Source organism: Chrysochloris asiatica, unplaced genomic scaffold (genome assembly GCF_000296735.1).
Source record: "Chrysochloris asiatica unplaced genomic scaffold, ChrAsi1.0 scaffold00053, whole genome shotgun sequence".
In the NCBI taxonomy this organism is placed as follows: domain Eukaryota; kingdom Metazoa; phylum Chordata; class Mammalia; order Afrosoricida; family Chrysochloridae; genus Chrysochloris; species Chrysochloris asiatica.
Genome location: NW_006408571.1, coordinates 10,420,725 through 10,437,590, shown reverse-complemented (window position 1 = coordinate 10,437,590; position 16,866 = coordinate 10,420,725). Strand labels below are relative to the sequence as shown.

Sequence of the window (16,866 nt, the reverse complement as noted above, 5' to 3'; positions counted from 1 at the left end):
ATGAAACAAGTTATATGAATTGTTGAATGTGAAACTGATGATGTGCCCTGTAAACTTTCACTCAATCCACAATAAAAACCTTAAATTAAAAAAAAACAAAAAAACCATTAAAAACCAACGAACAGCAACAAAAAAAAAAAGAGCTCATAATCTTAAAGTTTATATAGACTCACACTACAAGAATGGTCATAAGACACAAATAATTTTATGGTTAAATTGATTTCTTCAACGTAATACTTACACTTTTACATGTAGTTTCTTTTGTGGTTTTACCACGTATTAGTACCTACTTGGAGTCCTGGTGTGGCATTGTAGGATAAAGCAATTGACCTCAAGATCAGTTTGAACTATGAAGTTGGCAGTTCAAACTCACCAGCGGCTCCTAAGAAACCCTATGGTTGTGGTTACATGTCGTGGAGTTGGTTCTAACTCATAGCAACCCTGTATAGGGATTCCTACGCTGTAAATCTTTAGGGAAGCAGAAAGCTTCATCTTACACAGAACCGCTAGTCGTTTTGAACTGCTGACTGTGAGATTAGCAGCCCAACTCGTAACCGCTGCACTATCAGAACTCCTTTAGAAACCCTATACAGGGTTGCTATGAGTTGGAACCGACTCGACAGTACTTGCAACAGAACCTTCTTGAGGTCCTGATGTGGTGCTATAGGATACACACTGGACTGCTAATATAAAGTTCAGTGGTTCAAACCCACTACCTGCTCTTCAGAAACCCCTATACAGGGTCATTATAACTCAGAATCAACTCAACAGCACTTAATAAGAACAATAAGACATTCTGAAGGAACCCTGGTAGCACAATGGGTTAAGTGCTAAACAAAAGGTCGGCAGTTCAAACCCACCAGCTACTCTACTGAGAAAGATGTGGCAGTCTACATCTGTAAAGATTTATAGGCATACCTCATTTCACTGTGCTTTCTTGTGGTTTTTTACAAATTGAAGGCCTGCGGCAACCCTGTGCCCAGCAAGTCTATCAGCACCATTTTCCAACAGCATATGCTTACTTCGTGTCTGTGTGTCACGTTTTGTTAATTTTCACAATATTCTAAGCTTTTTCATAATGTTACTGCACACTTGATATGGTCTGGGAAATTAAAAAAAAAAAATCTGTGTGACTCACTTGCTGTTTTGGGGATTTTTTTTTTTTTTAAAGGAGCCCAGCAGCTCCACGGGAGAAAAGATTGGCAATCGCTCATCTATGGCCACTATGGGTTAGAACAGACTTGATGGCACACGATTCCTTTTTAAATTAAGGAACCTCTCTATACATAACTTCTTGTATAATTTACTAATATAAAAAGGAACTTTAGAAAAGCATTCATAAAAAAATGGGAAGACTTATAAACTCAACGCTCAGAAAATATTCTTCCCATTTTAAGGTCCTTTAAGTACAAAATTCCTTACCTTAATCTGAGTTCTACAGAATTTCTATCTTCAATAAAACTTCTACTCTATCAAATTTTGCCATTCATTATTCCTGTCTCAATATTTCCCTAAATAAGAATGGCAAAATTTGATAGAGTAGAGACAGGAATAATAAATGTCAAAGAACTTATAGGAAACCTAAAGGCAAATTTATTGTTTTGTTGTTTTTTTTTAACATTAGCACTTAAGTTTTTCCACAATGGTTAGTTCTTAATGGCTTAAATGTATAATTATACACATAAGTATACATTTATGACTGTTTATCCAATGAAAAAAACAGCAGTTAAACAGCAAGACCAAAACAAGCCTCCTAAATTATGAGTGAATGTGTGAATGTATAAGTGTGTGTGAGTATATGTGTTTCACTCAACCGCCTGAACTTACAAAAGCAGCTTTAAAAAGTTGTGGGAAATGGAAATAAAAGATAATAAAAATTTCCATGAGCTTTCTGAAGCCACCTCATATAGGAATGTGCAAACACCACAGGAGAGTGACTATACTGCTCACTGCAACAGTACTGCCATTGCTCTAAACAATTAAAGATTCCTTTCTTAAAACTGCCTTCATTCTTGTTAATGTCCTTATTAGTGGCAAATTTCAATTCTTTAATGTGGACTTTTTTAACAACAGAAATGGATCTGATTCAACTTGGACGAAAAAGATGAATGAAGCATCTGGGGGCTTCAAAAGTTCATGGGAAAAATGGATTAAAACATAAAAATAGAAAAGTAAAAGAACATTTCTACAAATTTCTTGAAGGCTTCACATATCAATTTTTAGTCAAAAATGATATGTGACTATAAAGTAGTAGACTAAGTTTACTCATGTCTCTGCCAACAACATGAAAATAAGTTTCAAACTATATGAATAAAAGCATACTTTTGAACAACAAAAATCTGGGATTTTGTTTTGCCTTATTACATATTAACAGGTATGATCACAGGTAAACTTTAAAATCTGTACTGTCATTCTGCTTCTACATATTGTCAAAGTTTCTGTAACTTTGCCAATACTTTTTTCCCTTTTCCCTCTTTATTCTTTTAATTTCTTTGTTTTATGACATTTGTGTAGGCAAAGATTTTACAAACAGTACATATAAAGAACAATAAAGAAAAAATAATAAATTGGACTTCATAAAAATTTTAAATTTTGCTTCTTTAAAAACACCACAGACATATATACATAATATACACACAAACTCAAAACTCAAACTCACTGCTGTCGAACAATTCTGATTCACAGCGATCCGGTATAGGGTTTCCAAGGCTGTAAATTTTTAGGGAAGCAGAAAGTCCCATCTTTCTCCTGAACTTCACCAGTTCTTAATGTTATCTTAAAAGAAAGCCATGGTTCTTTTCAAGAAAGTAGCTCTCACTCAGTGTTTAAAATCTGAATCACGATGTATGCTACCAAGTGAACCATATAATCTAAATTAGTTCACAAAATTTATTCTTCAAATTAAATGTCGGCTGCCAATCCATCAACTGAGGCAAAGCAGACCAACTAAATAATTACTAAAATTTGGTAATCCAAATACAAAATAGATTGAAACTATGGCATTGATCAGAAGATACTTTAAGAATTAGAATCTCATTTACAGATTCAACTAAAAAGAACAACAAAGAAGCTTTAATTTTTAAACTGCCCAGATTTCCATATGGTGCTTAAATAAATTTGGAAAAGTATCAATGTAAATTTATTTTAAAAGCATAAGTCAATATCGTATTAAGAAATTTAAAATTTAACTCCCTCTCTTATCTCCCTACTATCATATCAGAGGTATTATCATAATTCCCAATCCCAGGACAAATGACTTAAAACTTGTATTCCTCAACTCTAGTCCTGGGATGGTTCTTTAGGATAAGCACTTGCCTGCTAATCACAGGTCAGTAGTTCAAAACCACAAGCTGCTCTTCAGAAAGCTTATACAGGGTTACTATGAGTCAGAATTGACTCTACAGCACTTAACAATAACAACAGTACCATTCTAAAGAGTACTGGTAGCACAATGGTTAAGTACTGGGCTGCTAACTGAAAGGCTGGATGTTCAAAACCATCAGTTGCTCTACAGAAGATGTCCACTTCTATAAAGATTTATAGCCTTGGAAATCCTACAGGACACTTCTACTCCATTCTACAGGTTCATTTTGTTGCTGTTGTTCAGTGCTGTTGAAACGGTTCCGACTCATAGTGACACTGTATAGAGTGGTTTCCATGGATCAATTGGTGAGTTTGAACTGCCAGTCATATAGTTAGCAGTCCAGTGCGTATCCTACAGTGCCACACCAAGAGTTATATTCAATTTGACCACAATGATTTTGGTTTTAGTACCATCCCACTTTTTTTTTTTTTTATTGTTGAGGTTATACACAACAAAATATACACCAATTCCAGTTTCTATATATTCAATTTAGTGACGCGGATTATATTCTTTGAGCTATGCAACCATTCTCCCCTTCCTTTTCTGAACTGTCCCTCCCTCATTAATATATAACTCACTATTCACTAAGGTTCCTATCTAATCTTTATAGTTGCTGCTGTTAGGGCAGACCTTTTTAACTAGGGTAAGCTAAATTATTACTCCGTTTTAAGACTTCAGGAGATATTTTTGATTTAAAGTTTAAAGATTATCTCAGAGTAATAGTTTCAAGGGTTCATCCATCCTTCATAATTCTAGAAAGTCTAGGGTCCTCGAGAATGTAAAATTCTGTTCTGTATGCTCCCCCTTTTAATCAGGATTCTTCTATAAAAATCTTTGATCAAAATGTACAGTAACAATAGCCAGGCATCATCCAGTTCTTCTGGTCTATCAATAAAGGAGGCTGCTGTTCATGGAAGCAACAGGCTACACTTCCATATTCTCCCCTCTTTAATTCTTGACTCTTCTTCCTCTACTGTTCCAGATGAAGAGAGACCAATTATTGTGTCTTGAAAGGCCACTTGTAAACTTTTCAGACCCTAGGCACTACACAATGAACTAGGAGGTAGACCAAAAGCACTAAACACCATGAAATCATGACCCTAAACCTCCAAAACAAGGAACCAAATCCCATGAAGTATTTGGTTGTACTTAGGCAGCCTCAGTCTCTGCCTTTCATTGGGGGGTTGGAGGACAGGGGTGGGGGTCACTTATATATATAAATCCTGGTGTGGCATTAAAGGATAGATCACAAGGTAAGTCTGAACCACAAGGATGGCAGTACAAACCCACCAGCCATTCCTTGGAAACCCTAGACAGGGTCGCTATGTGTCAGAACTGACAACTTATTATCATACAACTTTTGTCAATTCAACTTTTTACAAGTATACAACTTACTGACAGCAATTACAATAATCAGCTGTACAATCCTACCAATAATCAATGCCATTTTCCCCATCACTATAAATTCTCTATCCCACCCCTGGTAACCACTAATGAACTTATATATAATGTCTATATATTTGCCTTTTCTTGTCTTCCTATGTGGTCATACAGTATTTGTGATTGACTATTTCACTCAATTTTAAGACTTTATGCCATACTATATATGTTGTTGTTGTTATGTGCTGAGGAGTCGGTTCCAACCCATAGCGACCCTGTATAGGGTTTCTGAGACTATATATCTTCACGGGAGCAGAAAGCCTCCTCTTTCTCCTGTGGAACAGCTAGGAGTTTCGAACTGCTGACCCTGAGGATAGCAGCCCTATTCGTAACCACTACACTACCAGAGTATCAAAACTTCATTTTTCTACTGGCTGAGTAATATATCATTGTATGAACATATCAAATTTTGTTTATGCATTCAACTGTTGCGGAAGCGCAGAGGCTCCACAAAATAAGTACTAGACTGTGAACCACAACGTCCACGGTTCAAGTCCACCAGCCACTTCACTCTGCAGTGAAAAAAGGTACGGTTTTTTACTCCTGTAAATATCTAAAAGCCTCAGAAACCCTATGCAGGGTCACTATGAGTCAGAATCCATTGGAAGGCACTTAGCAACAATCCAACTGCTGTTTGTGGACATTTAGGTTGCTTCCGCCTTTTAGCTATTGTGAATAGTGCTACAATTACGTCTCCTTTGGAGTTTCTGCTCTAAAGATTTGGCGGCATATACCTATGAGTAAAACTGCTAAGTCACAGGCAATTTTATTTTTTGAGGAACCACCACACTGTTTCCCACAGTGGCTGTACCATTTTGCATTCCCACCAGCAATGGCTAAAAATTGCAATTTCCCCACATCCTTGCCAACATTTATTATTTTCTGGGTCTTCGAGTTTTTTCTTAAGCTTCCTAGTAGCTGGTAGTTTCAAACATACATACATACATATATAGATATATAAGGAGCTCTGGTAGTGTAGTGGTTACAAATCAGGCTGCTAATCTCTGGTCAGCAGTTCTAAATCACCAGCTGTTCCACTGGAGAAAGATGAGGCTTTCTGCTCCCGTAAAGATTTACAGCCTGTACAGGGTTGCTATGGGTCGGAACCAACTCAACGGCACTTAACAACATAACAACAATACCTACATTACTGTAAATAAAGATACCATACCTATTTGCAACCCAGTAGAGTTGAGTTTGGTTCATAATCATCCTATAAGGGCTGAGTAGAACTGCCCCACAAGGTTTCCAACGCAGATCGCCAGGTCTTTTCTTCTACAGAGCAGAGAAAACGTTGGTGGGTTCGAACCACCATTTTTTTCCACTGTGCCACCAGTACTCCCTTATGTACTAAGGACAGCAGGATATAACTGTAATAGATGTTGCATTTAAAGTTTTATCACGTTTTAAGTGCTAACTCTACTTACCTTGCCAATAAGTTCATATCAGCAATTCATTTGTATTATAATCAAAACATTTTTATGTTTGTTACTAAAACAAATCAAAGATGTTCAAAGAAGACTGTTCACTTTCCATCTTGAATACATATTCCAAAATCTGAATCTTTCCAATTCTCATACAGAAAACATTTAAGTAATATCAAACCTAAGCAATCTATACTAAAATCACCTATTCAATTGCAATACAGCCACTACTCCACTCACTTCAGAACCAACTAATTTAGAAGTATATAAGTATTAAACTCTGGATAACAATTTCTTGCTCAATAAAGTTGAAATAAATTCATTCTATGATGACAAATGAAAGTGACTCAATCTTACTCAGCCATCTATGTAGTTATCTGTGAAGCAGCACAAAAAAGTTCAAAAACAAAAAACAATTAGATAGTATTAAACCCTGAGTTTGTAACTCTTCCTTTAACTAAATGAGTAGCTACCACTCATCTGTCAATTTGTCATACTGTGATAGCTTGTATGTTGCTATTAAGCTGGAAGTTATGCCACTGGTATTTCAAATACCAGCAAGGTCACCATGGTGAACAGGCTTCAGCAGACCTTCTACACTAAGACAGGATATGACGAAAGGTCCAATGATCTACTTAAGAAAATTAGCCAATAAATACCCTTTGGATCAAAGAATACTGCCCAATACAATGCTGGAAGATGAGCTCCTTAGGTTGGAAGGGCCTAACAACGGGATCTAGCAAACCAATGGATCATTAACATGATGAAGGGCTAGGCAACATTTTCTTCTGTTGCACATAGTGTCACCATGAGTTTGAGTCAATACAATGGCACTAACAATTACATCAAATTAGTAGAGGTTGACCAATTTTCCGGATGACCTCCTTTACCTCATCTGTCACCAAACAAGTTCTTCTGGAAAGTCAGACCAGGATCACTAACATTAAGTTGGAAAGATAGAACAGATTTTTTATCATGATGGATAATAGGTATGTTCAAAAATGTTCTACTTGGCTTTAAAACTTAAAATAACTTTGCCTTATTGCAATCTATAATTGCATCAATAATACATAGGTTCATATTTTCATACTTTAAGGACTATACAAAAATTTTATGAAGAGTATTCATAAAAATTCTAAAGTTACCAATGCCCTAATATGTTCTCTTACTACTTAAAAACAAAGTGACTCTCCTTACTGGGCTTTGCTTCTAATGAGTATTCTATATTGTTTATTAACAACACATATCTAAAAAAAGAAAATCAACACGCTGCCCAGAATTTATTAATTAGGGCCTAAATCCTAAAGTCACAGAGAAATCCTTATTTTATAAATTGAATATACTTTAATACTGGCACACTTTTCAATTTTATGTGATGATTTCGATGGAAGGTGCTTTTATAACTTGGGTCACAAAAGTCACCTGTTAAGTGCTGTGGAGTTAATTCTGACTCAGTGACCCTGTACAGGGTTTTCCGAGGAGCAGCTGGTGGGTTTGAACGGCCAACTTTTTGGTTTGCAGTCCAGTGCTTATCCTAGAGTGCCACACCAGGAGTGCTTGACTGTTGTCAATTGTACCCTTCATCAATTTAAGATATATTCCTATTTCAAAGACGTTTAAAAAGTAAAAAAATTATACAACATGAAATCCACTGGGTAGAAGCAAATTCTATGAAATGCTAGAGAGCTGTATTTGGTTTAAAAAATATAAAGAAAAAGACAAACATCATCGAGTGCTGAAAAGTGTTGAAAATTAATGTTTTCATTTACAATGTTGTCATAGTTCACTTCTTTCTCCTTCTCAGGATAATAAATACCCTAAGAGTTATTCTAAAAGTTCACTGAAAAGAAAAAAAAATTATCTGACTAAAAGGTTCATGATACAATTAAATGTATGAGAAAACGCTACTTTTATAGTTTTTAAAGTGCTTTTTAATTTTAAGTTGCCCATCCAAAACCCTGAAAACAAGGACTCTTAATCTATCAGGTAGCTCCATAAATTATATGCAAATTAATTTATGAGTACCCATTTTTCCCATCAAAATTGACCAGGTTTTCAAAAGGATCCCTATCAACAAAAAGGCTAAAATCTCCTCTTCAAAGATCTGCTTAAAATTATATACTAAGAATTATAGTCATAAAATAGTGTGAGCTATAATCTGAAGGACAATGTCAGGTATACAGAGGTTAGATTTGGCATTTGCTTTTGTTTTTGAAGAGGAGTGGGCAGAAAATAGATTATTTATTCTAGAACAAATGAAACCTAACAAATATATAACACTTTATATGAAAAAAAATAATAAATATTATTATGGAGCTTCATTAATGTAAGTCAAAATGTTAAATCTGATACAGAAGTTCCTATTAAGGAAAATTTAGCATATCTAGTAAATACTTTCTAAATGTTAAGTTTGGGCTTTTCTAGATATGGAACACATTTATATGTACGTGACCCCCAGCGAGATGGATTGGCAAAGTGGCAGCATCAATGGGCTCAAGCGTGGCAACAACTGTGAGACTGGCCCAGGGCAGTGTTTCGTTCTATCGTGCACAGGGTCACTATGAGTCGTTACCGACTTAATGGCACCTAACAACAACAATATGTATATAATTTTTACATGGAATATTTCACTACAACATCAGATTATTGAATGAAATTAAAACTATAAAAAATTAACTGTAAAATTCAAGTTTTCTCTGCCATTTAAATGTTTCTTTATGCTACAAACATCATGAAAAAGTACTCTCAAATTCTGTTCTCTAGACTCACTGCTATCATGCTTTTATATAAATAATGCAACAGTTTCATTTCTATACCAAAGCAGCCACACCAAGTATGCTCATTATCAAGAGTTATTTGAAAGGACAGCTCCTTTTTAAAAAAGGAATGGGGTAAACTTGTAAAAGCCATCATTAATTGCTGACTTGATCAACAAACAATTTCTTCTTCCAGTACCATGTTAAAATTCTGACTTGCTCCTCCATAGCAAACTCAAGCTCAGGGTGTTCTCTCAGTGTGCTAAGAAGTAAGTCCTTTCCTACTATGTCTTTGTGCATGACTGACCCATAGAAGAAAAATTCATTCCAAGATACATTTTGAGGGTCAATGAAATTAAGAAAGTAGACAAGAAAACAACAAGAACAAAATCACTTTAAAAAATGCAGAACACACATAAGAAAAATAGTTTTACATATCATAACACCCAGAACTAGGAACCCTGGTAGCAAAGTGGTTACACATTGAGATGGTCAGTAGTTCAATTGATAAGCTGTTTCAAGGGAGAAATATAAGGCTTCCTGCTCCCATAAAAATTTACAGCCTGAGAAATTTCCTGGTATGACACTGTGGGATAAAGTATTGGATCCCAAAGTTGGTTTAACTACCAGGTCAGTGGTTCAAACTCACTAGCCCCTCCTGGGCAACCCTATACAAGGTTGCTACAAATCAATACCGACTCAACAGCACTTTAACAACATGAGTCAGAATCAATTTGATGGCACACGGTTTTAATCACAACCACCACCACCACCCCCAAACTAAGAATTACAAAGATTTTATATTTAAAAAGTTAAAAAGCAAGACGAATCAAAATAGTTTTGTTGAATAAAGATATCACACATTTCTACCATAACAAATCCATAGTTAAAACAGGTGAAAGCCAACTATTTCATGGTAGAAAAAAAAATCTGTTAGAATCTATTAATATGGAAACGTTATAGGAGTCACAATATAAAATACTTAAGAGAATGACTTGCAGTTCTCCTGCCTTCACAAACTATTAATACATAATCAAGGAAAAGTTTAGCTTACATGAATTATACTAAATACTCAAGGACTAACATTTAATAATAGTGGCATGGAAAGCTCTATGCCAAATTTGAACTGCAGCTGTAAAGAAACACACTATAAGTCTTGTTATAAGACAGTAGCAGTGAATATAAAAAACAAAAACAAAAAAACACAATGGTGTTAAACCTATCAATAGTGTTAACTGCTCATGACCATCAATTTGCCTTTTTACCAAAGAAGGAATTAAAAAGACATACAATAAAGGCATTAAAAAGACATACAATAAAGAAAGGGTAAAGACAATGCAGTTAAATTTCTCACATAAAACTAAATTATGAAACTTATTTAAGAATTTTTAAAGACTATTTTTGTCAGTATTAAAGGTATGAGAAACTTAAGATTAAAAAATCTATAACTAGAACAAAATTGGAGATTAAACTAATTTTAAGGACTGAAAACTAAAGGATTTCATTTTATTTTCCAACAAATCCTCCTTCAACACCACCTAAACCCAAACTGAAGAGTTCACCATACTTCCTCCCCAACCAGGCTAAAACATTACAACTTACAACAAGGTCGGCAGTATGAAACTACCCAGCTGTTTCGCGGGAGAAAGATGAGACTTTCTGCTCCCGTAAAGATTTACAGCCTCAGAAACCCTGTGCAGGGTCACTATGAGTCGGAACCGACTCCAAGGCACATAACAACATTTTCTTTCAGGAGTCCTGGTGTGGCGCTGTGGGTTAATGCTCCAGACTGCAAAGTCATTTGAACTTCAAGGTCGGTGGTTCAAGCTCACCAGCTGCTCTTTGGAAACCCCATACAGGGTTGCTATGGGTCGGAATCTACTGGACAGCACTTAACATTTTCTTTCAGAGTTTGTTTTTTAAAGGAAAAACACTGTATTTGAGTGGATTTATTCTAAATAGTACTTGTTTACACTGACCATTGCCCCACAAGATACTTTTTAGGAAACTAAACTTTATTCCATTAACAGTTGTTGTTAAGTGTGTGGAGTTGGTTATGACTCACAGCGACCCTGTATAGGTTTTCCCAAGAGCAGCTTACTGTAGGTTTGAACTGCTGACCTTGCAGTTAGCAGTCCAGTGCTTATATACCACAGCACCATACCAGTAGGCAAGTAGATTTTGCTAAATATTACTTTACTAAAAGTGACCACATAAATTCCATTTTGTGCAAATAATTTTCCAGTATCTCTGTATACATCTATATTCTATAAATATGCAAGTATCTACATCTATAAACATAAATGGAAATTTATTGTAACAAAACAGTAGAGAATGAGGCCTCAACATAGACACAGCAATACGTCCTCTCCAATTTATCATTAATAACTTGTATGTTTACTTAGTGATTTTAAATATCCACATCTGAAAAGTCTTGGGTAAGCTCACAAAGATGAAGCACACAGCTGGTAGAGATACTACTCTTCAACAGTATTACAAAACTGTACTTTTACTAAGTTATTCAGTGAATGCCACATTAACACATCAATCCTTCAAATTTTCTACCAAGCTGACCCAATTGCAAGCCTGAAACTGAGACGTATACCTTCAGAAAACAAGAGTTAAGTAACTGGGTAGTCCTAAAAATACACAACATAACTACATGACTAAGATACTCACTTCAAACTCGTTCCAAGACTGCCCCTCCTTTCAAAACAAACTAAAACTGGCTCTCACCGATATCTTTTACTTAATTTTGGAAATTAAAAAAATTAAATGGATTCCCAAGTACTCATTTTCTCTCTGTTCCCATTATTTAGAATATTCAAGCTCTCAATCTTGTGGTCCATCTCTGCAAAAAACGCTAAAATGAAAACAAAGAACTAACTCAGGATCTCCAAGTTATCTACCTTGAAGTTTTAATTTAAAAAAAAAAAAAAAAAAATCGCCGGATTCAGGAAGGATAAACACCACGGTTCTAAATCCTGGAAAACAATAGAGACTATGGTCTTTAGTCGACCGAGCCATCCTACCCAGAGAACCAGAGAACCTAAGATACTTCACAACAGTGAGACCACCCCATTTGCTAGCGTGAACAACCTAAGTCAAAAAAGGTTCCAAATTTACTTCCCCAAGTGGAGCCCTACCACTCTCCTCCCCCTCTGAGAACTTTTCTACACGTAGGACAGAAAGGCCAGCAAAGTTAGTGGCAGGGTGAGGACAAAGGGCACTTTGAAACACTATTGAAGTAAAAAGAGTAGAGGACAGAAAAAAGGCGAAATTCAAGTTCTCCAAAGTAGTTAATGGCAAGAAAACGCAAGCACCCTTTTTTGGTATCACGCTAAGGTCTTGACCCCCACGACCGCCCGCTGGAATGCCAAGTTGGAACTCCCACTCCCCTAGAAATCCTCAAACTGACAGGTCACTCGCTGCCCAGAAGATGACAGACTCGGACCTTTTCCCCACCTCCCTGTTAAAGTCTCGTAAGTGCAGGTCACCCTGCCCTCTGGGGCCGTTCCAGCCTGCGCAGGGAAGACCAGAGAGGGCACACAGACCACCTTTCTTCCCAAACACTCGCAGGAGGAGAAAGAAAACAAAGACTGCCCTCCTTCCTCCGGGCCACTGTCCTTGGCAGAGGCTAGCCCACTTCCCAGCGCCCCCGCCCCCAGCACAAAGAAAAAGCCCCGGGTGAGCCAGGCCTTCCTGCCTCCGCCGCGGGGGGAGGGGGCGGCCTCGGGAGGAGCCGAGAACGGCGGGCCGCAGCAGGCTCGGCCGGGGAAGCCAGGTCCAGAGGGGGTGCGGGTACCTTGAAGTAGCCGCCTTCGTAGAGGGTGTTGGGGGGCCCGAAGATGGCCACCTCCCAGTTGTAGAGGTCAGACTCGTCCACCAGGGTGATCCGGAAGCCCTCCACCGGTTCCTCCTGCAGGGATTTCAGCTCGAGCATCAGGGCCTTCTGCGAGCTGGTCATCTGCTGCTGGGCCATCGCGGCGGCGGGGGCGCCGGGGCCCCAGTCCTCACGCTCCGGCCGGGCCAACCAGGCCCCTCCCCTCCGCTCGCCCTCGGGCCGGGCCGCACCACACCGGGCTCCGGTCTTCACCCACCGGACGGGCCGGATCAGGCCCCAGACGGCCCGCGGGCCGCCCCGGGTCCTCCTCACACACGACGCGGGCCGGACTGAGCCGGGCCCTTGTTTTCACACTCGGGCCGGGTGAAGGAAGGGGTTGAGAGAGTTACGGGGAATTCGCTCCCGGTCCTGGGCCTCCCCCCCCCTGGAGGGGGCCTCAACTGAGGGGGGGGGGAGAGGAGGTGGAGGCGGAGGAAGGCGGCGGAGGGCCGGCGATGGTGAGGGGAGGGGGCCCGGCCGGCCCGGGAGCTCGCTCGCCCTCTCGTTCTCTTCGAGGGCCGAAGGGGGAGGGGGAGTGTGGAGCGCAAGGGTCTCGCGGCGGTGGCGGTAGCGGTGGCAGCGGCGGCTGCGCGGGGGGAGGGGCGACGGCAAAGGAGCGGAGCCAGAGCGCCTCGCGCCGCGGGAGCGACGGAGCGGAGAAGAAGAAGGGAGGGAGGGAGGGAGGAGGGGCGCACGCCGCGAGGGGGGGCGGTTCTCAGCGGCGGACGGCCCGACGCGCTTGCGCGCGCCCCTCCCTCCCCGCCCTCCTTCTCTCCTCCTCTTTCCCCGCCTGCTCTAGGCCGCCCTGTGTGGTGGCGGCGTTTTGTGACGCCAGCGCGTGTTCCCACCTCTTAAAGGGCCAAGCCGCTACGGAGCTGAGGGCCGCTGCAAGGGACAGCCTTGCCCCCAAAGTGACAGTTGTGCGCTTCCACGCCGCGATTCCAAAGGCACATTCTCGAAAGAACGCCAGTCCTAGAGCTGTGTCAGCCCTTCTTACCCCTAAGAACCAACGCGAGCCTTCAGCCTCTTCAGGCCTCTGTCCTTGACACCCAGACTGTGGGTGCTGCACCCACTAGGTGCTTAATAAGGATGTGCTAAGAGTATGATTCTTGTGGCGTGGAAACAAACCTGCCCAACATCTTTTGTGCAGGTCCTGCCCCCACTCCAGCGTATCCTTAGGCTAGTCACCCACTGAGTGGAGTCTGGGGTCTTAGTTTTCCGTCCTGTAAAATGGGAGAAGGCAGATGGGCCTGTACTTAAAGAAGTATGGGGAACAGAGCTGGAGGAGACAATGACAGACTTAAGTTGGCTTCTTGTAGGCCCTTCCCTCAGTTTACCCATTCGTAAAATACCATACCAAGATTGACTTTGAATCTTGCATGTTCTTTGAGCTTTAAGGTTCAATCTGGAACTGAAAGATATTGAGGTAATCATGACTGAAATGGAGACAATCTTTTAAATAGTTTTAGAATACACTTCTCTTAGAGATGCATATCCTAGAGCCAGGATTCTGTGAGGGTTCTGTTGTTAAATGCCTTCGAGTCAGTTCAAATTCATCGTGCCCCTTTTATAAAGGGTTTCTGAGGAGTGACTGGTGGGTTTGAACCACCAACTATGCGGTTAGCAGCCCAGTGCTTATCCTACAGCACCGCACCAGGACTAGGGGTTCTAAACACACAAAATTTGGATATCAGAAACATCTTTGTTCCAACTCTGACTCCACCATTTACATTGCATTACCTCTTCCTGTTTCATCAGCTTTGTAAAAAGAGGTTAATTATACCTAACACAAGCAATGTTGTTATGATTAAATGAGATCATCTGTGTATAGCTTTTAGCACAGTGATTGGCACATGGTAAATGATCCATAAATAAAATAACCTATTGCTATCAAGTCCATTCTGACTCATGGTGACCCTATGTTGTTGTTAAGTGCTGTTGAATCGGTCCGACTTACAGGGTTTCCTAGGAGTGACTGGTAAGTTTGAACCACTAATCTTGTGGTTCAAACCGACTTTGTGGTTTAGTACATTATTCTACAAGTAGAGTAAAACTACCCTCATAGGGTTTCCAAGGCTGTAATCACAAGGTTGGCAGTTCAAACGCACCAACTGCTCCTCAGAAACTCATAGGGTTGCTATGAGTCAGAACCAACCCAACGGCACTTAACAATCTTTTTTTTTTAATGTTTTATTGTGAATTATGTGATAGTTTACATGAGAGAACATTAGCTTTACATTCATCCTATTGTATATTGTTTCATTGCCATGGTTACAATCCCTTCCATGCATCATCAACCAACCAAAGGGTACACCCTGCAAGCCTGCCCTCCACCCACGCACCCACCCACCGGGTCGTCAGCACACAGCCCCTCTCCCTCTCTGGGTCTAAAGTCCCCAGCTGCTCCTTCGTTCCAAGTCATAGTCTCTGTCTCCATCTCCTACATCACTGCTTCTTTGGGTAGGGTCCTGCTCTTTTCCCTTGATGGTCCCAGGGACCTCCACTCCTAGACTGCAAAGTCAATCACTCCCCTCCTTTTGCTACAAAATGTCTACCTTTACATTTCCAACCCTCACAATCAGTTCTGATAACAATTATTCACTATTGTATCACAAGAGACCTATCCACATCTCCTTTCATCAGCCCCACCGAGACAGATTGGATACTACTCACTGGAGATAACTACCTTCCTCCACGTCCTCTGGATCTAGGCTCCCTCTTGAAAGCTTGTAAGCCAGTCACTTCTTGCCTTTGTAGCCCCCCAATTTTGGGTAGCCAATGTCCAAGTTGCTCATTCTTGTCTACTCTGTGTATGGAGGGGGTGGGAATGATCCTTGCTGTAAGGATTTGTTTCCTCTTTTGAGCTACTGCATCCATAGGTGTAGGTCAAGTTCATCAAATTGTATCAGATTACTCTTTTTTTCCTCTTCTTTCTTCTTCTAGTTGAGCTCTGATCATCCAGTCATTGAAGCTAGGTCAAGTGAGTATTATCTGCAAGTGTCACTTAACAATCTTTACAGCAGACTGTCACATCTTTCTGTATGCTGAACAGCTGGTGGGGAAAATGAGGCTATCTGCTCCTATAAAGACTTAGTATCAGAAACCCAAAAGGGCAGTTCTACTCTGTCTTATATAGAGTCCTGGTGTAGCACTGGACCAAAATGTTGGTTTGAACCTCAAGGTTGGCAGTTCAAACCCACCATCCACTCCTTGGAACCCTCTACAGGATTACTGTGATTTGGAACTTACTCGACTGAACTTAATACCACCAGTCTATCCTGTAGGGCCACTATGAGCCAGAATCTACTCAAAGGCGGTGGGTGGGTTTTAGTATGGTATATTTGCAATCATTAATGAACCAATACAGACACATTTTTTTTTTTAACTAAAGTCCATGCTTTATTCAGATTTCCTTAGTTTTTGTCAAATGTCCTTTCCCAAGATCCATTTAGGATAATATATTACATTTAGTCATAATGTCGCCTAAGCAAATCTAGGTTGTGACAGTTTCTCAGACATTCCTCATTTTTGATGACCATGACATCTCTAAGGAATACTGATCAGGTTTGGGATTTGTCTGATATTTTCCTCATGATTACACTGGAGTTAGAGCTTTGAAGGAGAGAGATCGCCAGAGGTAAAGTGCCATTTCCATCACATCAAGAGTACATATTATCAAAATACCAACAGAGAGGGAAGAAGTCTTCACATCAAGTATCAGTGCTATCCCCTCTGTACACAGGGTAGATAGGGACGGGCAACTTAGACATTGGCTACTTAAAATGAAGGGGTGAGTTAAAGGCACGAAGTGACTGGCTTACAAGGTTTCAAAAGGGAGTTTAGTTTGAGATTATACAGGGGAAGATAGAGTCCCTACTGAATAATTTTCATCTCCTCTATATGGGTCTGGTGAAAAGAGACGGGGATAAGATTCTTATGATTCAATAGTGAGTAACTGTTATCATAATTAATTGCGACTGTCACAATTGTAAAGGTAGA

The 16,866-nt window shown here is 39.8% G+C and overlaps 1 protein-coding gene across 1 annotated transcript in view; it reads right to left on the bottom strand.

The window, feature by feature from the left end:
• UBE2R2 (ubiquitin-conjugating enzyme E2R 2) overlaps positions 1-12,969 on the bottom strand; it is a 106,366-nt gene extending 93,397 nt beyond the window's left edge. Inside the window, exon 1 of the mRNA XM_006863036.1 lies at positions 12,790-12,969. Coding sequence (XP_006863098.1) covers positions 12,790-12,966 — 177 coding nt within the window. The 5' untranslated portion in view covers positions 12,967-12,969. The remainder of the gene's footprint in view (positions 1-12,789) is intronic.
• Between the last annotated feature and the right edge of the window lie 3,897 nt (positions 12,970-16,866).